Source organism: Phasianus colchicus, chromosome 15, assembly GCF_987193195.1.
Source record: "Phasianus colchicus chromosome 15, bPhaCol1.hap1.1, whole genome shotgun sequence".
NCBI classification, from domain to species: domain Eukaryota; kingdom Metazoa; phylum Chordata; class Aves; order Galliformes; family Phasianidae; genus Phasianus; species Phasianus colchicus.
This window is the reverse complement of record NC_143450.1, coordinates 14,953,084-14,979,883: the sequence shown is the minus strand read 5'-3', so window position 1 is coordinate 14,979,883 and position 26,800 is coordinate 14,953,084. Positions and strand designations below refer to the sequence as shown.

Sequence of the window (26,800 nt, the reverse complement as noted above, 5' to 3'; positions counted from 1 at the left end):
CCTTCACACTGAGGTTGCATCTGCCATTATGAAAAAACACTAGACTGTAACAATGCACCCTGCAAAAAAAAAAAAACCAAAAAAAAACAACAGAGCTACTAATGCACAGTGGGATCCAGGGAACCACAGTGTTATTTCGGGCAGCAGCAACAAGTGCCATGGGAGATTAAACATCCGTGACCACGAATAAGCATCTGAAGGCTGGGCCTCAAAACTACAACTTCAACGCCAGCAACTTCTTTGATGTGAACAACAGGGCAGAGCACGCGTGCCTGATGTTAACAATGTGTGGTTTCATGACCCAAGTATTTGTTGAGGAATAAAAAACCACCCACAGCAAGCCAAGCCTCAAATAACCTTCCTGTGAGCGATATCCTGCATGCTCCCCATAGCCTTATACCACCCCCAAGCCCATTTACCGTGCCCCAGTGCAGGGTCTGCTGCAGAGTACCTGTAAACATTGCACAAAAATAAGGGCTGCAGGCTGCCAGGACCACACGGTGGGCTTCCATCTCCACAGTTTCTGCCACAATCACTACATCACAGAGGAGTCGCTTGCTGGAAAAACACCAGAAAAGACTAAGATTGTATCAGAACTGGTAAGAAAAAAAAAACCAACAACACAACAACTATGTTTTATGCCTGAAGAAGCAAACAGAAGTCCAACTGCTAGGGAAAAGGCACTTGAGCCCTTGGGGAGCAGCAGTCAGGCCTGCAGCTTACTCCTGGGCCTGAGAATTTCCCTACCTCATGACTTAGCCAGGATTAAGAGTCACAGGAATAAAACAACAGGTTCCAAACAAAACCAAATACTTCTATGCTCCCCATTGAATCACTGTATGGCTTTAGAAAAGCCACTTCATTAATCAGTGACCTTTCCTAGCAGCCCCACGTATGTCCTTTGAGGATTCATTAGTTAATGTTTGCACAAGGCTTGGAGATGCAGACAGTGAGAAGTGCTCAGCCTCCCAATAAGTTGGTTTAAGATGTTCGAGCATACAAATGCAAAATAAGGGCGTTCTTTTGAAATGTTAAGCCTGAAAAAAAGTTTAGTGTCTGCAAATCTAGATGTAGCCATCTCATCAGAAACGCTTATAAAAATGCTGTGCTTTCTCCTGGGAAACTACATATCAAATAAATACATACAAAACTCCTAATGGTCTTGGCATGTCTCCTCCTCCTCCTCCTCCGTATCTTGGAATAAATAAACAAAACGATTTGTGAAATAGAGGGTTACTGATGGAAAACAGAAGGAAAGTAGGAACTGACAATCTTTGTTCTACATTCACCCTCCTTTGGAAGGAATGAGGGCAGTAATGGGAGTTCTTCAATCGGCTCTTAATGGAAGCTTCCCCATTTTCTTCAGCTTATGTAAGAGATGCCCCATTCAGTTCCTCTTTGGACTACAGTTATTTAAAGTACCGCTCATTAAAGTAAATTCAATTTACATTTGAAAGCTAAAAATTCTAAGTGAGCAACATATTGCAAATAGGTTAAAGGCTTAGCAAGGTTCTTTGAGACCCTCTGCTTGGGATTTCTCCGTGCATTTAACATAAGGCACAATTATTCAAGGTAGCTATTAACACTGATTATTGACAGCTTAATGGATTACAAGATCAGTGTAATAGACATGAGAACTGTATATTCCAGAACAGCAGCAGGACTGAGAAGGAGGAGTACCCAGAAAAAGAAAACATCAAACAGGTTCTTAAGGGCAGCTTTCAATGTTCTGTTTTATCCCTTCACCATTGCACAAGACCTAACTGACTGCAGGCACTGAGAAACGCTGTCAGTCTCCAGCTATTCCCACTGTGCTTCAATTAACAAAGGAATAATAGGAGCACAATAGATTTCTGAATATAGCTGCACAAACCTCTATTTTCAGATCTTTTGCTTTCAGTACAAAGAGAGAACTAGAGGGATGCCAATATAAAAAAAACATACTTTGCTTCATTTAATTGTTACAAGGGAAGGACATTTCCATTTTCTGTTCCTTATGCAACTGTGAATCCCTGTGAGACGTGTGTGGAAGGAGACATCTCTAACTCTTCTCTGCACTGGATAAAACAGATATTGGGAAACTACTAAATCCGCAGAAGAGAGGTGCTATAGCAGCCTCTTTGGAGTACTCTGAGCACAGAGAAAGAGTAAAAGGTGTTATCTGCTTTCATCGTGCCATCTGGAGAGAGGGAGCACACACGTTCATGTGTACGACACATTCGTTCGCAGGACTTCTTTCAAAACTTGTGACTGTAAGTCTTTGCTGAAATGGCAAACAGCTCAGATGAACTTGCTCGGAGAAACACTCCCTGAACTTCTGCTTGGTTCATGGGGGAACAGCTGAAAAACAGCACGGGTTTAACTACTGCCATCACATCAGCAACGTGGTGGCACAGCTTCTTAAGGGCCGCGTTCGCTGACATTTTCTCAGCCTCCATTCTCTCTATGCCCACACAATTTTTTAAAGACACCAAGGTGGTCCCTCTTAACTAACAACGGGATTTTTTAATTTCCAAATAGAGAACCTGAGTTGTCAGTGGGGTTTTTTTCCTACTTTGAAGTGCTCAGCCCAGATTGAGCAACAGCACTAGTTCAACGGAATAAGAACAGTACATTCATAATCTCTGGTCTGTAATTACGTGTAGGTGCCTTTCTGTCTGTAATGTTCTATTACTGGTTTTCAGACCATTAGCTCAGCTAAGAACACAGTTTACAGCTATATTTGCTGTAAGTATTAGAAAATGTTACATGAATTATCTATACAATGAAGGATATTGCTCAAATTATTTCTCGAGCTGCTCCTGGCTTCCTTCTGACTGGAAGACAGGCAATGTGAGAACAGGCACAGCATCCCACCACAAAACAGCTATACTGTAGCGGCCTCTTTCTACTTGCTTATCAATATCCTCCATAAAACCATTAGAGATTTCTATTTATTTTAAAGCCTCCCAGAAGCCTTTCTGTTTCAATCAGCACCTTTCTACTAAAGCAGAGAGGATGCCATTAAGTCAGAAATGTACCTCCGCAATTCATTCATGACCTTGAATGCCTTTCTCATGTGCGAGGGGTTGACTGTCACCGTGCGCTGGTCCTTTTCATCTTCACCTGCCTCAGAGGATCGAGAACTCTGCTTAATGCTGAAAAGAACAAAACAAGAGTACAAAGTTTGATTCTGTGATGCTTCAAAAATAACAGGTATCATAAAACTGCAGCACAGAGCATAATCCGTGGAGTTGCTCACACGTTTGTTAGTCCAACCAGGCTTGTCATATGAACAGCATCACAAAATGCAGCTACCTCTGCACTGATGTGGAAAGCCAAACAACCCACATTTCAATCAGCAGGGAAGAAAAAGAAGTGCCAAACGCTCGAGGACAAAGCCCAGTCTTAGAGGCTGCAGTCCAGCAAAGCAGTGTAAGCTGAAATTCAAGCCAGAACATAATTGCCTGACTGAATAGGAACAGACTTCAGCACTGGGACTTGCAGGAGTTCCATGGATATACTTTAACACATAGAGAAAGAAATTCACCTTTTCACATCTCATCTGAAAAACCAATGCATACAATACATGACTTATATTCCTTCCATAGAGGCAAATAGAAAAGGACTATTAAAACTACCTGCAGGTTTTCCAAGCATTAGCTTTGCAGCAGCCATTTCCATTTCCACTCTAGAAATAGGTCTATTTAGTGCCACTGAAATGTATAGAAAGAATTACTAAACTCGGCTTTCCCAGAAGAACTACAGGCTGTATAGGTAATGTAAAACCAGATGCACCCAGTTCTGTGCTGTGTTTAACCAGGCCAACAGGTGCCTAAGGCACATATGTGTCCTCATTACTTTGTTTTGAGCGTTGGCTCTTTGCACAGAATTGACATAAGGTCAATATCACCACCTCTATGATTCCAAAACGCACAAAATCACTCTGAGCTAAAGATTCCCACCTGTAAAACAAAGCAGCATTTTAGAGTGAGATAACTGTTCCACTTAAATCTACAGCTCATACCTCGAACCTTCCAGCAGGCAAAAGCAAATAAAACAAACTGAGCAAGGTCATCCTCATTGAAAATCAGCTCCAAGTGAATGGTGTCTCTGGCAGGTAACCCCATCACCACCACTCACCTGCCTGGAGACCTGCTCAGAGTTTTCTTTCCAAAGGACAGTCCCCATCAGCTCCAGGTTTTATACCCTTCTCCTTGTTGCTTTTCTTACTGCACTTGTTTCAGGACAGAACAGACTGAAGCAGGTTAAATCAATAGCTGCACATCCAGGCTGTACCACAGATGGCCTCTGAAGAAGGGTACAAAGCCAGTGAAGAGTGTAGGGACGTTCCCCAGAACAGTCTACTGACCTCTGCTAATACACATATATTATATGTATCTTCATACACAGTGACTTTTTCTACAACCCACTATGTGTTCCCCTTACCAAACATGACATTCTCATGGTTTTCATCCCACTAGCCCAGTATGGCAAGATAAAAAGCCAGAAAGAAGGGCACCCCCTGTTAAACATTCAGCACTCACAGGGCTGGCAGCAGGCAATGACACAGCCAGGTTTTGTGTCCCTGAGGAAAGCAGTGTGCCTACAGCTTACACAGAATTCAGCTCCCTCCCAGCTCCACTGCAGCAAGGAGCCTCCGAGCACCACTGGGACACGGCCACATTCAGCTGCATCTCTGTGCTGCACTGTTCAAAATCCTCTGTTGAAACCTTCGGCTGAGTGAAGTTTGACTACAGCTTTAAAAATCTCAGCCTTGCTTATCTAACAGCCAAGCCTTCCCTTGTGGCATGCAGCACCAAGCAGGGATGTGAAAGTGCGAGCGGCTTCTCCAAGCTTTTGGTCCCCAAAGCAGAAGCACATACAAGAAGGAAACAAATAAAGAAAGGGAAAACGAAACTGAAAAGAGGTGAGCAGACACCTGTGCCCACTGGATGCTGCTTACAGTCACAGTCAGAGACTGGCCCTGCAGGATCCCAAACCAAGCGATGCACACAAAAATCACACAGCTTCTTTAATCCAGAAGTGTTCCACTGAGATTTGTTAGCACTCCGGTGCCAGCATCCAAAGATTCATTATTTTCCAACTCCCCAGCAGGCAAGAGCTGCAGATCAGAGGACACAGCAAGTTCCATTGAACATGAAAGTAAAGGTCAGAACAACACGCCTCCATAGAGCCTCCACTCCACCACTGGTCTGTGTATTTTAAAAGCAAAAACCTTGTTCGTTTTGAAAAAGACCGATCAGATCTTCCTAAGAAACATGAAAAGCAGCTGTTTCTAAAGCATCCTGATGAACGTTCTCAGATTTACTAGAAGGGGTGAGTTTCATATTTTACTAAAGAGCTCTCCATAAGAAAATACTGCATTTTGTCTGGCTAGCAGCTCGTTTAAATAAATAAGTAAAATCAATACATGCTATTTAAAGTTCTTCCCAAATGACTAATGTAAAAAAAAAAAGTTTAAAAAAATTAATGGCCAATTGCCTTTAACTCATCTTTGAAACTGAGTCAGCTTCCACAGAACTTTGCTCCATTAATACAGAGGAGAAAGATTTCACACCCCACGCACAAACTCACAGATAACACCAACGCCTTCCTAACATAAAAATGCAAGGATCCTCACGCTGCCTGCAAACACAACCTGCCACAAAAAACTGAGCTGCAGGGACCAAAGAGCCCATTTACGTAACCCTGCTTCTCCCACTACACGGAGAGCTGTTACACTTCAGAACTACTCTGTTATTTCAGTAAGGGAGCAAAGCCAAGGAGAGAACAAAGTCCTCGGAGCAGAGTGGGCCATGCAGGTCCTGCCCATCCCCGTGCTGCCCGCGGAGCTGACATCCAGCATCCAGCAGGCCGGGTGCCAGGAGCAATTTGTCCCACCCTGGGCCACCCGAGGCCACGCAGCGAGTGAATGGACAAATGATTTAATTTCCCTAGGCCAGATGAATGCCCTCGTTAGGGACACAGCAGGACTGGGACCAGCGATGCAGCCCTTCCTTTCAGAGTGTGCCAACCTGCTGCCATCCCTCTGCACAGCCTTCCGGTGTCATCCCCAAATGGAACAAATGTACCCCAATTTCAAGAGCCCCACACTGTGCCAGTGAAGCTCAGAGTGCTGTTTATGGCCATTTCCCTTCTCCAAGCTCAGCAGGCTCAGCTTGGGCTCAGCAGCTCCTCCGACCACGCTGGGCCACATCCCAGCCTGCGGAGAGCACTTACATCCCATAACCCACAGCTCCGCCGCACGCAGGCATCACTCATAAAGTTGGGTTGCCTTAGTTACCAGCAGTAATTACAGATGTCTTTGTAGATTGTGCAAAAGAATAAAAGCCTTCCTTAGAGCTAAACTGTCCCCTTACAAGGTTACTGCCATGTAGAGAGCTAGTAAACCACAGGAACAAAAATCACGCCTCTGCCAAGATCAATCCTAACGCTGGCTTTAGCCAGAAGTTCACCCTAAAGGAGGAGCAGTTTCCAAATGAGCTTTCCTTTGGAATGGGAAAGGATGAGCTCCTGCTGGTGCCTGAGGGACAGCTCCAGCACCCAGCCTTGTCAGGGAGAACAAGCTTTGGAGAACTGCTGGGTCCTCACTGTGAGTGCTGGGGGGCTCCGGGTGCTGCCACATCCCACAGCCCAGGTTGGCACCACGGCTTTCCAAAGGCTCAGGGAGTTGCCCTTCTTCTACACTTCAGTCTTAAAAGATGAGTGACAAGCTAGCTACACATTTTCCAAAGCCTTCTCTCCAGGATGCACTATGAACATCACTGTGCAATGTCAGTCTCAAGTTTCTGACAGGTGTGACATAGCTCTGATCTAAAAATCTGAAGGATACTCAACAGCAGTTACTGGTCTTCAAAGCTAAAATGCCTCCATAAAGATAAAGGAAGACTTGAAAATGAATATGTTTTTAAGAAAAGTAGTTTAACTGGAGCAAGCCCGTAGAATCACAAAATCACAGAGCAAATGCATGATGGCCAACAGTGTGATTCCCTGAGGCAGACAAGCAGTAAGAAAAGGTTGTGCTGTAGTTACATATTTATAAGACCTCAATTCCTCGTTTTTTTCTTTAGGTGTATAGAAAGATGGTAAAAAATGTGACTGAAGGAGTCCAAATACCTGGATGGTTTTTGAGGGAACTTCAGAGAAACATGTTGTAGTTCCAGCACATCATGGAAAAGATCTTTTATTATCCTATTATATTATCCTATTAACTGAATTTCTTCAGTACCTACATGAAACATGGAGATGTTCACTTAGACAAATACGTGACAGGCATATAAGAGACTTCCCCTTACCCCCCAAAAAATTATATAAAGTGAGACCTCGGGGGAAAAGCAGACTTCAGGAGCTGCTAAGAATAAAACTCTTCACTGACAATAATGGAAACAACACACAATGACTCAAGAATACTATTTGCTTCCTTGGAATTTTTCAGACAAATACTATGAAGAGCCTCCAGCTGGATGAAAAGGTTACCACTTCTAGAGAGATTTAAAATTACAGGTTGTAAGACTTCTCTAACAAAAAGCCACCCAGTCTTTGTTACCTTTCCAAACTCAGACACATCTTACACATCTAGATTCAGACTTCCTTGCCGGATCAGACACCATTATGCAATTCCTCCATCAAATGAAAGCTCATACCAGCACAGTAAAAGAATCAGGATTCTGAGATAACTTGTTGCCAGATGTGAACGTTTCAGGTTAAACCCCCTTGCCCGTGGCTGCTTCTGCCCATGTGCAGTGACATGGGCACACGATACTGCTGCACAACCCAGACATAGGAATTAGCAGGATATTTGAGTCCAGGCAGGCTTGGGACCAGAGTCAGAGGTGATACAAGCACCAATAACACGTTCCTCTCAAGCTACAAAAATGGAAAATTAAAAACCAGGGGGAATTCTGCTGTCATGAAGGCCACAGTGTGTAAAATTTAAGACCTAATCTGTGTGACATATATTTGAGTTGAAATGCAAAAAGTACAGAAATGGGAGCAGAACCAGCCTGCTCACTACCATGGCACTCATCAAGCAAGGTCAGCTTTTTAAACCTCCCAGGACTTGTTCTGAGCAGGCAGAACAGCTTCGAAGCGGTCCTATAGAGCATCCCCAGCAATCCCTGTCAGAAGGCAAAGCCCACATTGCTACTGCCCATGTATTCCTCACGGCTTCCTTCCCCCTCCCAAAAACCAGAAATAAAAGCAGCAATTTAGGCAATCATTCTTTACTTCCAAAAGCATGCTGATAGGGCTAATCAATGCTTCATGCCCTAAAACTGGACAGTTTGGAAAAGAAGTTAAGACCCTCCCGCTGCTTTCCAGGTGACTTCTTCCCTGCTCAACCATCAGCAAGAGGCCCTCGTGCACAGCAGAACCAGTGCTGTCTCATGGGAAGAGGTAAAACGTGGTAGCACCAAGGAGGAGCACAGCCTGGGGCACCCAGATGACCGTTCTGCAGTCCCTCAAACGCTAGGCTAATGGTTAATACGACAATCTAAGATTTCAAGGCACTGGAAATCAATTAACACCTGCATACCGATACCTGGATTTATATCCATAGCTGACCATTCACACCCTTACATGGAATACGAGCTCCATTTTAGAGCAATTTAGAGACGAGGTTGGGTGAGAGCTGTGTGCACTGAACACACCAAGCACTGCAGCTATGGGGCTGGGTAAGGGTACCAAGCCGCCCTTCAGAGCTTGGGGAACAATTTGGGCAGGCTGCAGAGCTGCTCCTCAACAGAGGGAAACCCCCACAACGCGGGGCTGTCCACACTTCAGTCTCTCAATGTACCACATTTAAACACAACTGGTGCCAAGCCCTGGAGATGAGCGCTGCCAGCCGGCCAAGCCCCCGCCCCGACCCTGCACAGCCACCAGCAGGGCTGGAGAAGGAGCACCCGGCACATCCTGTTTAAAAGAGAAATAATAATAACAATAATTAAAAAACACAAACGGCTTGGCGTGTAGTTTGCAGCGGTTGTGGTGTGAGAAAGGCGCCCGGCCGCCGGGAGGAGGGGAGCACCGCACGGCTCTGCAGCACCTCGGAGCCCTGAGCCGAGCCCCTCACGCGGCCAGCGGGCACCGGGTGGCTCTGAGGGCACTTCTGTGCGCAGCTCTTGGAGCAACGCCGTCACCCGGCAGGAGATAAAACAGATAGAACACACACGGCCCAGCAACGGCGCGAGGACGGCTCAGCATCCGCTCCCGCCCGACACCCGTGCCGGCTCCCACGTACACACAGGTACGCCGAGTCCAAAGGCTTCCCAAAAGCCACCCAGCCGGCACCGAGGACGGCTCAGACGTGACCCCCGCCGGCCGCCGGGCTCCCGCGGCGCACCGCGCAGCCCCGCGGCTCCGACCCCGCACTGCCGCCCGTCAGCGGGATCCGCCCGACCCCCGGCCCGCCCCTCCGCGCCCGGGCATCCGCGTACCCCGGCCGGCCCGGGGCCGCCGCCGGAGCCCGCCGCCCGGACGGCCACAAAGGCTCGGCGGCGGCACCCACCTCTCCTCCTCCATTGTGCGGCAGCGGGGCGGGCTCAGCGCCCCGGGCTCGGCATGGCTGCGAGCGGCCGCCCCCGCCCCGGGGCCGCTTCCTCTGGGCGGCTGCGGAGCGTTGCGTCCCCGCCGCGCCCCGCCGCAGCGACTGCCGCCGCCGCAACCCGCGCCGCCCTCCGCCTCCTCTCAGCCTCCTCCTCCTCGCTGCCTCCTCCCACTGCGAGCTCGCCGCTCGTCTCCGGGCAACGGCGGCAGCGGGGGCGGCCCGCCGCTCCGCCGGGCTCGGGGCTGCGAGCAGGTGGACGGGCCGCCCCGTGCGGCCGGCCGCCTCGCGAGTCGCCGGGCACGAGGCGGAGGAGATGCGCAGCAGAAGCGGCCTCCGCCCCGCCGCACGCAGCGCTTGCAGAAACCAGCTGCTCGTAGCTGGGATCTCCTCCTGTAACTGAAAGCAGCAGCGCGGCAGCGCTCCTCTGCCGCCCGCCAGCAGAAGTCAAACAGCAACAGAACTGCCCTCAGAACTGCTCCTTCCTGCCTGCCTTCCTACAGCAAGAGCAGCTCCACAGCTCAGGAGAGGCACAATGCAGTTTCAGCTGTGCTGCCGATAATCCAGATGACGGCTTATTCTCAGGAGAAGTTGGTTCTCTCACAAGCCCACAGCTGAAATCACACATCTTATTCTGCAACCTCGAGGTTATGGATGTAAAGACAAGGAAACATTTGCTTGCTTTATTACTTTAGGATACACTGAATGTTCTTGTGCAACAGAAAGTGGTATGGAGAAGTGTCAGTGATTTCAATTGCAAGAAGCCATTCTTTCTTTCTCATAAATATCACCTCATCTTTTCACATTTCTCCTCAAATTGCGTCCTTCTTACCAACTTAAGTTCCATATACTTTAAGTTGTATCAGCAATAACGATTTCGTAGATTCTACTGCACCCTCCACAGGAGAAGTTAAAAAGCTTGTTAGGAAATTATCATTCCCATTCTTCAGATAAGAGAACTTGGAACATCCGGAGGCCAAAGGACTTTATCAGTGCCACACGGGGATGGAGAATTGGAGCCCTGCTGTTTAAACACCATTTGGCAGTTCTCCCAATAGTACAAGGCTGTGAAGCCACACCTCACATACCTCCTCAGGTAAAAGGAATGATTCCTTCATTTTCCCTTTGAGAATCCCATTCAATCCATGTAACACACCTAGATCCTCAAAGATTTCCCAAGTGTCCATTCACATTTTGGACGTACAACAAGATGCGATTTCAAGTCAAGGATAAAGTATACTAAAAGTAGTAGCAATTATTCAATTGAAACAGGTTCTAGACTTCATTTTCTGCATAAGTCCCTGGATAAACATAAAATGTTCAAACGCATGAGCGTAACCTGAAATTTCTGCCAAGTACCTGCGTATCTTTATTAACACAGTTATTCAGTATTAGGCTTTCACCATAAAATCTACACTAGCTGTGGGAGCTAGGCACACAGATTGCACCAAAGCAGCAATACCTTCTCACGTGTGCTACACAACCGTGCACCGCTGTACTGCACAAATGCAACCAGAGGAAGGTAAACCCCAGCACCTGGAAAGAGCAATCATGGCTGGGATGGGACAAATGTGTGTTCCACTAAACAGACATTATCTTTATAGCAGCCTTGCAAAATAATTATGATGGATAACCCCACTGCTTGTTTGTTTTAAAGTGCAAAGAATGCTATCTTAAAAAGAACTTAAAAAGGAATTAACTACATGTGATGGGTGGAATTTTTTCAGGTGCTTTCAAGGATTCCTGCCTCGAGCTGCAATCACCAGCGTTCTGAAAGCTTAAGAGGGAAGAGTCGCCGCAAAGCAGTGTTTCCAGAAGGATGCTGTTTGCAAGAAGCAGAACACGCACACCAGCCGCAGGTCCTGCTCCCAGCACAGGTGTCCCCACTCCCAACCTCCCGCTGCAGCCCTCTGCTGGCAGCTGTGCCACTTCCACACTCCTGTCTGCCACACACCAGCAAAATAACAGTTTATGAAATATGTTTTTCTTTAATCTTTAATCACCATTCCTATAAGATTACTCCAAGAGCTTCATTATAACGTTGCCAACAATAGTAACAACTGGCTACCTCCACCCCATCCTGTCATTTCTGGAGCAGGAGTTGTTGAACTGCTCACCCTGCCCAGCAGTAACAGTTAGCAAAAACAGCCTCCCTGCTCCTCCTCCCGTTCTTTCCTGTAGCATAAAATACTGATGTCACACGCAGCCAGCTACGCCAGCAGCACGAGCTTCCTGCCTCTTATCACCTCATGTCTGTATCAGAGACTTGCTGGAAGATTTTCAGACCAATTCTATGGTTTAGAATAGAGCACACAAAAGGAAAAAATAACATTCAGGAAGAGAGCTGTAAAAACAACTGTTGTGGACACTTGAACAAAGGTAAAGGCCTGTATTCAGGTGGCCAAAAATGCTGCCAGGTCCTTCTACTTAATGCTTCCCTGGTTTTGCCTCCCATTTCTGTTCCAACTCAAGTGTCCTGTTTTTACTATGGGGTGGTCATGTGAACTTGAGCAAAAATTTAAGCTGCGGTCCAAGCAAACAGATCACTTTAATGTGATTCTTTTTAATATTTCCCTTTCTTCTTTCATGACTACCTTCAATACTAAGAGGAAATTACGTGTTTCATAAAGATGCTACACAGCTTGATTAATGTTTGTATACTGTAACACATTGACTGGCATAAACAAGCCCATGCTAATTCAGGACCTCCCTGTGCTAATCAAGCTCTGTTCACTATCACTCCTTGTACACTCACTACCTCACTCTCTTCTTGAATTTTGTTCAAAAGTTTCCCTTTTTGTTCTTTACAAAGCCAAGAAACGCAGCCCATCACACCTGTATTTTAACACAATATGCTGCAACATTAGTAAGAAGGAGTAAACTACATAGATGCCACAGATGAAAGATTTGGCAAGATTGTTTCCCATAGGCACACTGTTTTACCTGAGCAGAAAAAGCAGTCTCATGCAGCATGGCTTCCTGGCAGATAATGGATTGTCCTTAATTCTCCTGCTTGAGATTTTGCCGTTTTTTCTGCTCAATCTCCATAACATATCCAGATGGGAACTGTACATCAAAGGATAAGCTGGGATTTCTCTTCACTTACCAAACTTTCATGGCGTGCTTTTCAGGGTTCCATCTTCTCATCCTCTCTCCAAACAGACATGGACCCTGTGGGGAAGTAAAAGCACACTTAAAGAAGATAGATAGCATGGAACTTCAGCTTCTTGCCACTTTGGGGCATGTCTTAGTGCTAGAGCTGCTCTAGGCCAACTCTTCCTTCTTAACTTTCCTTCCAAAGATGATGGTCCCCAGCTCTCTCAGTTAGCTGCCAGGTGCACAGCAAACAGGAGATCCCATTGCCATTGTGTGCCACCCATTGCACACAAACCCAGCCCAACACTTCCAAAACATCTGTGGTGCTGATTTATGCCACAAGATGTTTGAAATCTAACGTGAATCCTCTGAGCAGAAGCCCAGATTCTAGCTGGTGCTGGGCAAGTGGAAGAAACAACTTCCCACTGACAACTCCCAAAATTTACAGAAAAATTACTTTTTTCTTAAATTCAAGAAAATAACAGATGAGTGAGCCCAGAAGAAAAGACACATCGTGATTTGCTGCAGGTCACTCACTGTGAATACCTGAGCCCTCCCTTGTGCTCAAGGGGAGCTCTCTTTTTTAGGAGGATACATACCTATGAAAATACTTAACACTGAAAATTTAGCATTACTTTTCTTGCAGGATGCACTTTACAAAATATCCTGTGCCAGAGGCATTAGCAACTGTAACTACAACCACCCTGCAGGTGAGGAGTCCTGAACCTGCCATCAGGACTCAAAGGAGCTCTCTTAGGTAAAACGAGCATTGTTATTCCAGCAGTGGAGAGAATTAAACAAGTCCAAATGAAATCACACAGCAAAATAACCTACTAAACTTAAAGGATTACTAAAACTTGAAAAGGATATTAGATGATCACATGGGGCAATCGGAAATCTCCTGTGTCTGCAACCGAGCCAGGGAGCAGCCAGCTCCTGACACCAGAGAGCATCCTCTTTAAGGAGGGGGAACCTGGAAGATGAAATAGGAGTAAACCATTTCCAAACACAGCTGAGAACGCTGTGCTTTCATTCAACAACTAGGTAAGCACAGCCTCCTCCCAGGGCCATGCACAGCCACTGTCATCATCTGTTCATTGGGGTGCATGGCTGAGGGAGGGAGGTTTGCCACTGAGCCTGGGCTAGCCTGCAATAAAGAAAACCAGGTGACTGAGCCACAGAGGAAGAAAAAGCAAAAAAGAGCCCAAATCTCCAGCCACAAACTCTGCTTGTGCATTTTATCTGGTTTTGCTCTAATCTAAGTCCATACTGGAAATTGTGACCAGACTCCTGGTTTTTCTCCTTCCAAACCTGCTTCTTCCCTCCAGGGTTTTGTGGGAAGCAAAATTTCTTACACAGTAGAAGCAGCCAGTTCTAAAAGAGCAGAAAGCAGCCAAAGTTACAGAAGTGACTAAAATATTATGTCTTTTATGTTGACTGGATTACAGAGCAACTAGCTATTTTCAGGTCTTTGCACACCATCCCTTTCAAGAGTGCATTTCCAGCACATACAAGGACTTTGAGAGACATAAGCTAGTTAACGTAAACCATGCAATTGCCAACATTTTAACTACAGAAATGTGTTCAGATGCATCAGCTTATTCTACTGCTAAGAAATTTTTCCTGCAGTATTAATCAGTGATACATTGATGGTAGTAAGCAAACATGCATGTTGCCACATATGCAGCTGGCTTTCTAAATTGGTGTTGACTCCTTACTGCATCGCACATGAGATATCTGAAGTTTAATTAATGCAGTATGTATCAAAGTTATCTATGGTGAACACACCATAGTTTGAATTTTAAAGAAGAGTTCTTCTTACCAGAAGTGTGTTTTCCATTTGTGAAAGCACTCAGGAATGAAACTGTATGTCTCAGACTAAGAGGGTTAATATCCAGATGCTGCAGACAGATGGCATTATTAGTCTGACAGGGCTTGGCATCTCGTTTTCAAAGTTAAGGAGCTTTGGTTAGTTGGATAGCTGATAATCTGAGACTAGCCAGTGCTCGAAGCTCGATGTGCTCTATAATAGCAATAGCCAACAGCACCTAACAGGCTTTCAGCACAACTTTTTTCTTAGTTGCTAAGATCAGCTGTGCTGAGGGAAAATGCTGTTGCGACATTTAGCTTAGTTCAGGCAAAGATTGAAACAGAGACCTTGATTTCTCTATTATTTTTTTTTCCTTCTCTAACATGTACCTGAAGTGAATGTTTTGAACTGGGCTCAGTCTACGCAGTAAAAAGAACTTAGGAAAATAAAAGAATCCGAAGGATGTCTCTCCTGTATCTAACTACTGCTTCGTTACAGCATTCTGCACTTCTTCACACCATCCCACGAGAGGGATGAGATGTTTCTAAGGGATATAGACATGATTAAAGCAGTCTTAGAACCATACAGAGATCTCTGTTAAAAATGAATACGTATTTCCTCCCCTTCACGTACTGCGGAAATCAAAGAGTTCTGGGAGCAGAGAAGATGGGGATTTGTCAAGGGAACATCAAGGAGGAAAGCACCCAATGCCATCAGCTCCTTTAAAAGCGTGTATGTGAGCAAATCATAGAAAACACCTCAGTAAAGATACACGGCAAAAAGCCTATTCATTTTGTTGTAAGACATAACCTTACATCAGTCAGTAGTAGCACTTATACTGCACTAAAAATAAATACTCATTAAAGGTAAGCAGTAGAGCTTCTGTATGTCACTGTATACACACACGTACCAGAAATAATAAAAGTAGTAATATTTCACCAGGAGACCTAAAAAAGCCCATAAGGAGCAGCGAGCAGTGCTGGCTCAGAGTTCCTGCTGATGTTTTCGAGTTGTGAAGTGGAAATAGAGGCGCAATTGTTTTTTATTCATGTAATTAAATATAATAACAACAAGCAAAAAAGTCATCCTCAGGAGATGCAGACATCAGGTGTCAGAAGCTGTTATGCTTTAAAAGATCAAAAACACTGTTTGTTCTGGAAACTGCATCTCTAGCTGAGGTCGCTCACTCTCCATCCACTAACCTTCACCCAGGCTGTATGTGTGCATACTACGGACGCACACACAGCCATACTCCAAAACACAGACATACAAGAAGTGCCTCCTTGTGTATGACAGCTTAGGAAGCAGAGGTCCACAATAAAATGTGCATCCCACAGATGTGCTACAAACTGCTGATTATGTGATAAACTCTAATCCATAATGACTACCTCAGGACAAGCAATCCTTCCTAGCACATTCAGAAATTTGCTTTCTATTAGAAAACCAATTATCTCACAGACTTCAGAAGCAAAATGCTGTTCTTACAAAAACATACCACGTTTCTGTTTGCCACGCACGCAGCACAACTCTGTCCTTAAGGGATTGGATTTCCTTTGTTTTAGGGTTTGTTGTTGAGATTAGCAATTCAAACCAAACTTCTGCATTTTAGAAAGGATACTCTGAGATACACAAAGAATCCGCTCTATTTTCAGACTTGAATGGAGGTTGGGGTCCTGGACACCGCTCAGACCCTTTTCAGTAGGGATAGGAATGCCATTATATTGTGACAACAGTATCAGCTAGCAAGGCAGGAGAGCAAACCTGTGCTCCAACTTACACTATGCACTTTTAATATTAAATGACAGTAAAGTTTGTTTTACAGAGGGGATCCAACTTTGTGAGGGGGAAAAAAAAAACACACACCATAAAGCATTTAAGAACTTTAAATCACATTTTTAACCAGTCAGTACTTCCAGCTCCATCCATTTTTAAGGTGGCACATGCACAAAGCATCCAATACTGTTCAATTGCATCTCCTAGCTCCTCCTGGTCCCAGACAGCCCAGTACACAGAACTGGGAGCCCAATGCCTACAGCATTGCAGCTACTTAAGGACACCTCACAGACCTGAAAGCTTCAGCTCTGAAGAGTAAACATTGTCCACTGAAGTCTTCTATGCAAACCTGAAGGGCAGTTTTTTCAAACAATCACAGCTGTACGACAGTTAGTGACCTATGGAGATCTATGGAGATCAAAGCAGTCTCAGCCGTTGCTTCTATTCCAAACTACCTTTCCATCAGCTAGTGTTAAGAACAGAGAGATATACCTCTATTGATGTGTGCAGGTGGCAGTTCATTACGTACACAGGTGTTCAACGTGTTTCTTTTTAAAGCAGTGGTCATCCATTTTAACAAAGCATATGCTAGGCTGATTTTATTAGTCATATAAAATTCACAGGTCATCCCAGATGCAGGATCAAGAACAGATGGTACTTTGGAGCAGAATGAATATAGTACTGAAAACTGCACGCACATCACAGCACAGCCATAGTGTGGTGCTGCAGCCCCTGCAGAGCTTTGTTTTGGAGAATTCCTTTTTGCTCATCCAGATTTTAAAAAGAACATCCAAGTTTTCTTAAAACTACTGCACTTTATTCAGTTTCAACAGTAAACACACTGTTCTCATGCTGTTTATCACAGGTGGAACCAGCAATCCTCTGCAGCCTTTTAGTTCAGGAAGGAATGAAGTTAATTTCAGACACCTGCACTCCTGAACTAAACTGCAAAGTAAGGAACAGCAAACTGAAGGTAACTTGATCTCTTTTTCCCTAAGAACACTCCAGAGTGACTTAACAGTCTAAAGCTTTTTTGCATGCCAGCTACATACCTTCATTTTGTCTAAGTTTTCTATGCAGTTAGTTATTCTAGTTATCTCTGTGTAGAGGAGCCCATCTAGAGGGCACATATCTACTAAATATTAAACAGACAAGCAAAGATCTACCAACAGATATCTCCCATTTTCTAGGGGAAAGTACTCAAAATCTTTTTGAATATATACCTTTTAAGTCATCGTTTCTTTAATGCTATCCAACACAGATCTGTACATCTATTTACATTCTATGGTACACCCCAGTACTACTGCTCCTTATTAAACCATTGCTTACGTGAGCCCCTGCCATGTTCCAGCACTGTCACAACTAAGTTCTCACTGCCTTGCAATGAGGTAAGAGCAGGGCAAGGCCCAGCTCCTCGACATGCTCAGCACAGAACATTCCATGGGATGCCTTTGGAAGTTAACACAGGTGACACGCTTTAGAGATATATGTTAAGTAGCAATACTCCCTAGCATAGGTACTATTTCTGGGATCTGCTTTTTATGCTAAGACATCAGTCCTCCACAAGGAGCGTTACACACAGATAATCAAACAGCATGCTTCAGCACAATTCTTAAAGTCAAGCTATTGCTTGTCAAAGCTGCCAGATTTCACAAACAAAGCAGTAACTCTACAAATATATATATTTTTCCTACTACCAACAGGTTCTTTTATGACACGTAACATGAAAAATACCACAAAGCTACACCTGATGAGCAAATCTCCATCCCTCCAACCACATAACAAAGCACATCACAGAAGTGAATTTAACTGCTTCCTTCAAAACCAGCTGGTCCCCGAATAAGGCTAGTAAGGCAGTCCATCCTCAGAGCCCAGCTCACACACCCAGACTCACAGAAGACACAGAACACAGCACTTCAATTTGGTTGCTAAAAGGAAAGCTGTGCTCCCAGGGAAGCCCAACTATGACAGTCCAACGTGGTCTTAGACTGCAAAGCAAGAAAACGAGAACCATCCAGCTCAGTGAACTGAAATACAACCAACCACCTGAAGCTGTCCTGATGAGCTGGTACTTCACCAACTGCAGCCTTTCACAAATAATTCTCTCAAGTGTCACACATTTCAACAGCATTACTGAGCCTAATGAACTTCTAAGATTTTAAAAAAAACAATATAAATGCAAATAGCAAATCACTTGGAATCTAAGCCAAGGAGAACCAGTTTCACTGTTGAAGAACCAAAAGTATCACAACCAAGAGGAAACTCTGCTCTTCATTTAAATCCCAACGATACCAAAACTTTACCCTATTCACTTATGCTTAAACAGGTAACAAATTTAGATGACACTATTATTTCTGATAGCAAGGATAAAGATGTTACAACTAAAACCAGGGTCAGGTTAGGCTGACATTCAAGACTAACAATACCTTGAATTTTCATGCACAATCTTCCAACCCAGTGGCACAAGGAATTACACGCCTATCTTGCACATCTGGAGCAAATCAAGGCCAGCTTTTAAGACACAGACCCACACAGCATCAGCATTAAGTTCTCAGATACCTGAAGTCAAAATAACTTATAAATCCATGTCCCGTATCATACATACTCTCACTCAAGCATATAAGGAATTCAATTCTTTATTTGATATCCATAAACCCATAAACGTTGCTATTCTATATTTCTATGCAGGAAGGCAGTTTTCCCCTAAAACATTATGCTTTTTAATAAACAACAAACTTTAATTCTATTGCGTGAAAGGGCTACAAATATACATTTGTTAATCAAGCAGACTACACAAATATTTTTGCTTTACAACTGGCACCTAGGTTACCGGTACGCTTAGCTGGCTCATTTTTCATAGCACTTTGCCCAAACAGATTATCACTCTTTCAAATATTCAAATGGGCAATTGCAATTATGAAAAAAAAAAAAAAAAAAAGCTGAGACAATCTTTTTGTATGTTTGTTTTTCCCCAGTCAATACTCACAGAGCCCATCTTTATTCACATGCACGTTGCGTTTTGCTCTACACCAGTCATCTAACGGCATCAATTAACTTTCAGGTCTGGTACAAGCATTAGCAAAGTGTTCCTCCTGCTGCAGGCTGCCATCCTCCAGTAGGTGGAGCTGCCAGAGATCTCGGGGAACTTTAACGTAGGACAATAGTTCAGTGAGAAGTCCGTTAACTATGAGAACAGTGTGCATTTAATAAGGGGATAAATGCTGACCCTTTCCTGGAAGGAACCGTACAGAGACAAACCAATAAGAGGACTTGAAACTAAGCAATCGGAAATTCGGAACATTTTATATGAATGAAGCACATGCTTAACACAAACTATTTCTTCAAAACACAGTACATACGCTGATGGAAAAGTCCTATAGAAAAAAAACCAACCATGTCAGCACATCAAAGCGCCCGGTACAAGATGGTGGATGCACACAAACTGCAAAGTGAGAACGAGTATTTAAAGACAGACCACATCCACGGGCTGATACTTCAACAATTTCTCCGCCGAATGCTTGGAAACCAATAAATCCAGCGGGGGGAGCAAAAAAGTCAGTCAGGACCTTTACTGGCAACAAAATACTGACTCTAAGTACACAGAGATTTAAAAGCAGAGCAACACTTAAAACCGAGAAAAAACCGTACGGAATAGATCCTAGGAAAAAAAAATTAGACATGTAAAGATCAATGAACACAATGATTTATTTAAAAAATAAAAAAAACGTAAAAACGACTTTTTTTTTTCCTCCTTTACAGAAACGTTAACTTCAGTCATGGGATCCGAGTAGGCTTTGTAGAAAAAAACGTAGTAGCCAGGTATCGAGTCCTTACAACAAAGGAATTCCCCACAGCCCTCCCCGGTTGTTACTCCAGATCGGCAAGACGCTTCCCACCCCGTACCCCCCAAAAAAAGCAAATTAAAACAAGACATTTTTCGTTGCTAGTATAAAAACGACCGAGGTCCAAGTAATAATAAAAAAATAGAGTCCATCAATGACTGTAACACAAAGTATGTGTGTGTGGGGCCCGGTCCATCTTCAGAGAGAAAGAAGCGGCACGGGCAGCAGAGGCGGCCCCCAGGGGGCATTTAGGAGCTGCTCCCGCAGCGGGGAGGCGTTTAAGAGGAGCTGCCCTTCGGCGGGCGAGGGAGAAACCGTCGAGAAGCCGCCCCGGCCCAAGGGGTTCGGGCGTTCCGGCTCAGAACGAGCCGCCCCCGTACCCTCCCCCGCCGTAACCTCCTCTGTACGGTCCACTGTTACTGCGGCCCCCCCAGCCGCCGCCCCCTCCGCCCCCTCCTCCGCCGCTCTTCATGGGGCCGTACGAGGACTGGTGCTGGCTGTAGCTGCCGAACCCGCCGTACCCGTTGCCGTAGTCGCCGCCTCCCCCTCCGCCGCCGTACGAGCCGCCGCCGTAGCCGCCGTAGCCGCCGCCGCCCCCTCCGCCGTAGCCGCCGTAGCTGTTGTAGCCGCCGCCGCCCTTGGACAGCCCGTTGTGGTCCCGGTTACCGGATCCGCCGCCGCCCCGACCCCGTCCTCCGCCCCGGCCGCCCCGCGAGGGCCGCGCGGAGCCACCCCCGCCCGCCTGGATGTCCTCCTTGGGCACGGCCTTCTTCACCTCCACGCGGTGGCCCTGGATCGGGTGGAACTTCACCACGGCCGCTTTGTCGGCCGCGTCGTGGTTCTGGAAGTAGACGAAGCCGAAGCCGCGCTTCTTGCCGCTCTGCTTGTCGGCGATGATCTCGGCCTTCTCCACCGGGCCGAACTGGCTGAAGTGCTGCACCAGGTCCCCTTCGCCCACGTCCCCCTTCAGGCCGCCCACGAACAGCTTCTTCACCTTCGCGTGGGCGCCGGGTTTGGCCGAGTCCTCCCGGGACACGGCGCGCTTCAGCTCCACCGAGTTCCCGTCCACGGCGTGAGGAGAGGCGGCCATGGCGGCGTCCGCCTCCTCCACCGCCGAGTACGTGACGAAGCCGAAGCAGCGGGAGCGCTTGGTCTGCGGGTTGAGCACCACCACGCAGTCGGTCAGCGTGCCGTAGGCCGCGAAGTGCTCCCGCAGCCCGGCCTCCGTGGTCTGCACGTTGAGGCCGCCGATGAACAGCTTGCAGAGCTGCGAGTTCTCCATGCCGGTGCCGCGCCCGGGCCTGGCGCCGAGACTCCTCCTCCCGTCGGGGGGCAGCGCCGGAGGCTCGTTCCCCCCCTTTTCCGTTTTGCCGCTTCTTTCCCCCTCTCTCGCTGCCAGCGGCGCGGCTTCGCGGCCCCCGGTGGCTCCCGAGGCCCGGCCCGAGGCCTTGGCTTCGCCTCGCCTGCCCGGCACGAGGCGCGGGGCGTCCCGGCCGCCGCGGAGAGGGGAGCGGGGGTGGGGGAAAACACGGACGCGCACAAAATGGCGGCGGCTGCTGCTCGGGAGCTCGGCCGGCTACTGGTGCCCACACAAAGGGGGCGCCGGGAGCCCCGCCCCCCGCGCACGCCCCCCGCGCCCGCGCGGCCAATAGGAACGCGCAGTCGGAACCGCCCGCGACTCATCTGCGGGGGCGGAGACGCGGGCGCGATCGACGGGCGCGGTGACCAATCAGAAAGAGCGACCTCCGCCGCGCGGCGGCGAAGAGACCGGAGCTCGGCGGTGACGGACGCGGCCGGCAGCCAATGGAGCGGCTCGGTGACGGCCTCCGGTGCCGAGCACCCTCTTCGCGCGCCGAGAGCGGGGAGGAGGAGGGGCCGGCCCGCGCTGCGCCACTGCGCCAAGCCCGCGGACGGGAGCCAATGGGCTCCTCTCGCTCGGCGCGCGCTTTCTCCCCGTCGGCCCCGCCCCCCGCGGGCGGGAGCAGCGGGCGGAGGGGTCGGCTCGCGCGGGAGCGTTTGAAACGCCGTGACCGTTGGGAGGCTGCGGGGCACGCGCCGGGCCGCCCCCCACCTCAGCGCTCTGAGGGGCTGCAGGCTGAGCGGGTGCTGAGGGAAAAGCTCGTGGCGTCCGGCTCCCGTCCAGGCGCCTCGAGTCGCTCCCTGGCTGTCTCCCCTCGTATGTGTCCGTTCCTAACGGCACGCTCGCAGCCACCCAATCTCTAAAGCAGCTTCTTCCTTTCTCCTCTAGTTTCCACTCTCATTCCCTCTCTCCAGCCCTATCGGTGCCCCCTCGCTCCTACATCTTCGCTCTAGAAAGGTGTTAGGAGCTGCTCAGTGGCACGCAAACCCTACGTATCGCTGTTACTCCAATCCCTGTTTTCTATTTCTCAGCTTTTTCAGCCCTAGGTCCTGCGGAGCAGATTTATCTATCCTCATCTACGATGAGAATTCCATGAGCTTGTTCCAAGATCAGTCTCTAGGGCGTTGCTGTCTGTGCAATTAGCTCTACTAAATACCACAGCAAGTTAAGAATATTTCTGAGCACTGCAGTATGTGTCAAACGCTAAGGATCGGAACCTCAAAATAAATAGTTCAACTTGCAAAAGCCTCCCCTTGAAGTTCCCCATACGGTGCCTGCTTTATATCCCAGTTCTTGGCCTCCCAAAGCTGGTGGTGCCGTTTCATTCCCCGTGCCATCCAAGCACATGGGTTCCATCCTCTCTTATCGCTTATTGTAAAAACTATGTAGCCCTTCCCAAGCTAAATCTTAAGTAGAAAATCACGCATGAGAACTTTATAGACCGTTAATAATTAGCAATGAAAGGGAAGAAAAATTACAAAGAGCTAATTATGGCCACAGTGGATAACGAGGAAAACAAGCTTTTGTTATGGCTCACTTTCTCCCCAAAAACAAGACAGACAAGCAGGCCAAGGAAGAGATCACAGAGGGAAGTCACTGCTTCTTTCAGCAGGAGGAGGAGATGAAATGTGAACAAATCAGCAGGAAAAATCAACAGCTGGCCCAACTCAGACATAACCCAGACACTTTTTTTCTTTTGCGCTTCTGTCTGATTGATTGATGACATGAAAACAAAATAGGAAAACCCTTTAAACATAAACAGATCCATCTCTTGCAGATAGAAGTGCCTCCTCTGATACTGCAGGCAGACCTAACTTCATTTGTCCTGCTGTGCTCCTGCGCACTGCCCACTGCCAACCACCATGAATGTGATTCCACAAACCTCAAGTATTTGCCCCAAATCCTTTCAGAGTTCAGTCCCTGCACTCAGAGGGCTGCACATCCATATGCCTACACTCTTACCACCAGGCTCTGGCAATGCACGAATTTCTAGGCAGCCAAACACCAACTTCTCCTGGCCATCACGCAGCTCTTCATATCCCAGTTCTCCCAAGTCAGCCTGGTTACTCCGACCTGACCTCCCCAATTCCCATAGGACTCATGCTTTCCTCCATCGCTGCACCACATCACTTGCTACACATGTTTGTATGAAATCTGTGCCTTTAAGTTGTTTAGTTTGATATTTTAGTTATTAGAATATTAGAAATTAGGAAAAATTGATTGTTATCAGGCATTCGTTATTCCAGCAGTAAGCACACTACCGGGATCCACAAGAGGGCATCACTGGTTAAGAGATCAGAAAACGGGAATTAGCAGAGTACCTTTCAGCACAGAGCTTCCTACGTTACAGCATGTGCTCGGTAAGAGCTGATATAAAATACACCACTAATGAAACCCTTACAGAATCTTTCATCACTAAAGAAATATATTTCTGCGATTCTGTTTGATGGGTCCAAATTTCTAAGACTGAAAAGGAATACTGAAGTTTTGGAAAAGAGCTTCATGGACAATAGAACAATAGTAAGTCTTTCAAGTTATAATGTCACTTTAATATAAGATATTAAATAATAAAACTCATACCCTTTAATTTGTTTCAATCACTTTAATATCATTTTTATCAGTGTTGCTGGCTTCCATAGCCAAAAGGTGTTGTTCATTCCTTATTAAAAACAATTTAAGCACATCCATGGGATATCTTATGAACTTCATTATACCTGTTTTTATGAGTGTAACACAGACCTCTAGATAGAGGTCTAGTTTCACCTTCCAGCAGACAGAACACATTTTGATGCCCACAGGATTCTGTCATGCAAACTGTTGGAGCAGTGAGTTCTGACTGACATTATGCTCTTTGGAGACTACAATAACATCATTTTCATATATCCTGGCTATATACAGACCTCATTCTTCTAAATGTGCATAGGCAGAAATGGTCTGGAATCGAGGGGACTCAACTGTAATTTCCCAGATCACCTGGAGATCTACACACATTTAGGCAAGGGCTTTTAGACTACTCAAGTCAGAGAGAGACTGTAAGACTTTTAGAAGCTTCTCTCCCACTAAATCAGCACTCCAGGCACACTGCAACTTTGCAGTTCATAGGAAGAAATTTTAGATCAAACACGCAACAGCAACAGAAACTTCCCCATCCTGGCCCTTTGATTAAACTATAACTGTGAAGAACTTCATAAAAGAGATACAACCTTCCTTGATAGAATTATTGCTTGACTTTTTTTTTTTTTTTTAAACAAGATATTTGTCTTTCATCCTGTTCTGCTCTTTGTACCTTAATCTGCAGAAACATTAAGACTGTGATCTTTCTTCTGAGACTGTCATGAATTACCACTGGATGCAATGGGGCTTCCATGGAAGAAGACTGATTAAAATGCACTGCAGGAAACTAAAGAAGTCTTTTGCCTATCTAAAGTTTGAACAGGACACTCCCTGGGATAGAAGTTTCTGCTCCATGCAAATTCAGATGAGGAATAAAACACTTTGCCCCTCTGCTTTAGTTACTTAATGCAGAACAAGATAAAAAGGTAACTACAGAATAACCCACAAGAACGGTTTATTCAGCAAGTACTATCAAAAGCTCACCTTCCTGAACAAAATTTTCCCTGAGCACTTTGTAAGGGAACAGTGCTGAAAGAAAGGAACTCATCTTTGTGAAGGGTAAAGGGGAAAGTCATCAGATCATGGTAATTGGATCCTCTTTTTTGGACTTACATTACTATTTTTCTTTAACTACTGCCCTCTCCTCTCCTGTCTGAAGCTGTTTCTCCCCTTTCATCTTTCCACTCTTCTGTCAGAATTGATGATTTCCTTTCTTCTCTTTCCTAAAAGTTTATGTAAGAGCTGGTCATAACTTGGAGTGATGGGATGAAAATACATCAGGGAGATACAGTCTGAAAAGTTACAAAAAACGCATCAAGGATCAAAGAGTCTCTAGCAATGCTGAGACAGATGTGAAAGGGTAGATTATTTACTAGATTTTGGACTAAGATAGACCAGCATCGTAAGTTTTGCATAAGGAAGAACAAGCCTGGAGCCAACCACAATTTTGGTCATGTTCAGATCTTCAGACCTGCAACCCTTTCTTTATGTGCTTCATGTTTAACTTAAAATACCAGATTTCTTTTTTCTATGATCTATTCGTGGGCCACATCTATTTCTTGCTCCACAGAACCTCCACTGGCTACTTTTTTTGTCTTTCTTTTGCATGACTGATGTTTAGCTTTGTTTGAAAACAGCAGGGGCAGCTATGCTATGAAGCTCAATATGTACCTGCCTGAAATCAGCTCTAAGATATCTATCCATGCTATTAAAGAAATTTTAAAATGAGGAGGTGTATAAGAAGTAAGGCTTTGAGGATCCAAAATAGCAATCTGGAATTCGTACCTTTAATTCAGAAAATCTTAAATTGTTGTTACAGCTCAAAACATGGAGGAAAATAGAAACAGGCTTTGATGAAAAAAGATTCTTTTGATTACTTAAGTATTTCTTAATTAATAATTAGGACAGTAAAAACATTCATGGCATGAGAACGGCAGGGTTTGGTGCTCACAGTGTTGTTATAAAAAGATTGTAGATCGGGAACAAGCAAATGTGTGTGCTAGTCCAATAAGTCAGTCTTTGGCAGAGATCACTCCTGGAAAACATCAACTGGAGGAGTTCTGAAAAGCTACAAAGAATTCAATCAGCATTTGGAAACGGGAAGCTATTATAAAATTTAAATTAATGCAATCACATTCCTATTTCAATTACTCATATGTCTTATCTCTTTTTCAGTAAGAAAAGAGAAAAGTGACTTGGCTGACCCAAACAATAAAGATGCTAACCTTTCAGCCAGAGAGTGCATCAACCTCCATCTCAGCTGTATGCCAACTGAAGAAGGTCCAGAAATGAGATGAAAGTTCATGGCACGATACAATTTTTAAAATGAACATGCTATAAGTAACTCATTTAAAGATAAAGTAGATTTTAAAATGGTTGACTTTTCATTCTAGGAATGACCTAAGTGAGAGGTAAGGACCGGAACAAGCAATCAAGGATATTGCTAAGCTATTCTTTAGAACTATGCAATAAAAGGGAGTGAAACCTAAATGCCACATAGATGTGAGTGAATTTTTGTGACAATTTTGCTCCAGTTAGGAAAAACAACTCATATTAAGGATCAGTGTCTGAACTGATAGATACACATAAATCCTTCTTTATCTGTATGAGTTTTGGAGAAAAGTTTACAGTGCACTCTCGGTTGATTATCAGACATTGCTTTTTTGGTCAAATCATAACCTATTTGCTGAGGAGATGCTATTCAGGGTTTGATATCTCCATGAAGTAGGAAACCATGAAAGGACTGCGTTTTTCCTCCATCA

At 45.7% G+C, this 26,800-nt stretch overlaps 2 protein-coding genes and 2 long non-coding RNA genes across 9 annotated transcripts in view; 1 reads left to right on the top strand and 3 right to left on the bottom strand.

Annotated features, from left to right (window-relative positions):
• The window catches only part of KLHL3 (kelch like family member 3), a 115,101-nt gene that overhangs the window by 31,978 nt on the left and 56,323 nt on the right, over window positions 1-26,800 (bottom strand). For 2 of the 6 annotated variants that reach the window (XR_016471290.1, XM_031598365.2), the window contains 3 exons: window positions 12,651-12,715; window positions 3,021-3,137; window positions 452-558 (listed from right to left, as the gene is read on the bottom strand). Coding sequence is in view for 4 of the 6 variants with exons in the window: in XM_031598365.2 (XP_031454225.2) it covers window positions 452-558; window positions 3,021-3,137; window positions 12,651-12,715 (289 nt within the window). In the remaining 2 variants the exon portion in view is untranslated. Of the gene's footprint in view, window positions 1-419; window positions 559-3,020; window positions 3,138-9,508; window positions 9,668-12,650; window positions 12,716-26,800 lie in introns of those variants that run through there. The other 4 variants (XM_031598366.2, XM_090150734.1, XM_090150733.1 and 1 more) reach the window with 4 other exon arrangements.
• On the top strand, window positions 9,174-11,396 carry LOC149915920 (uncharacterized). The gene is made up of 3 exons (XR_016471294.1): window positions 9,174-9,247; window positions 10,495-10,640; window positions 11,272-11,396. It is a non-coding gene; the product is annotated as an uncharacterized LOC149915920 (long non-coding RNA).
• On the bottom strand, window positions 19,400-21,659 carry HNRNPA0 (heterogeneous nuclear ribonucleoprotein A0). The gene has a single exon (XM_031598372.2). The coding sequence runs from the start codon at window positions 21,345-21,347 to the stop codon at window positions 20,424-20,426; it is 924 nt and encodes a 307-aa protein (XP_031454232.1). The 5' UTR covers window positions 21,348-21,659; the 3' UTR covers window positions 19,400-20,423.
• LOC116232197 (uncharacterized) overlaps window positions 23,964-26,800 on the bottom strand; it is a 36,819-nt gene continuing 33,982 nt past the window's right edge. Inside the window, exon 3 of the long non-coding RNA XR_016471292.1 lies at window positions 23,964-26,106. This is a non-coding gene — a long non-coding RNA (uncharacterized LOC116232197). The remainder of the gene's footprint in view (window positions 26,107-26,800) is intronic.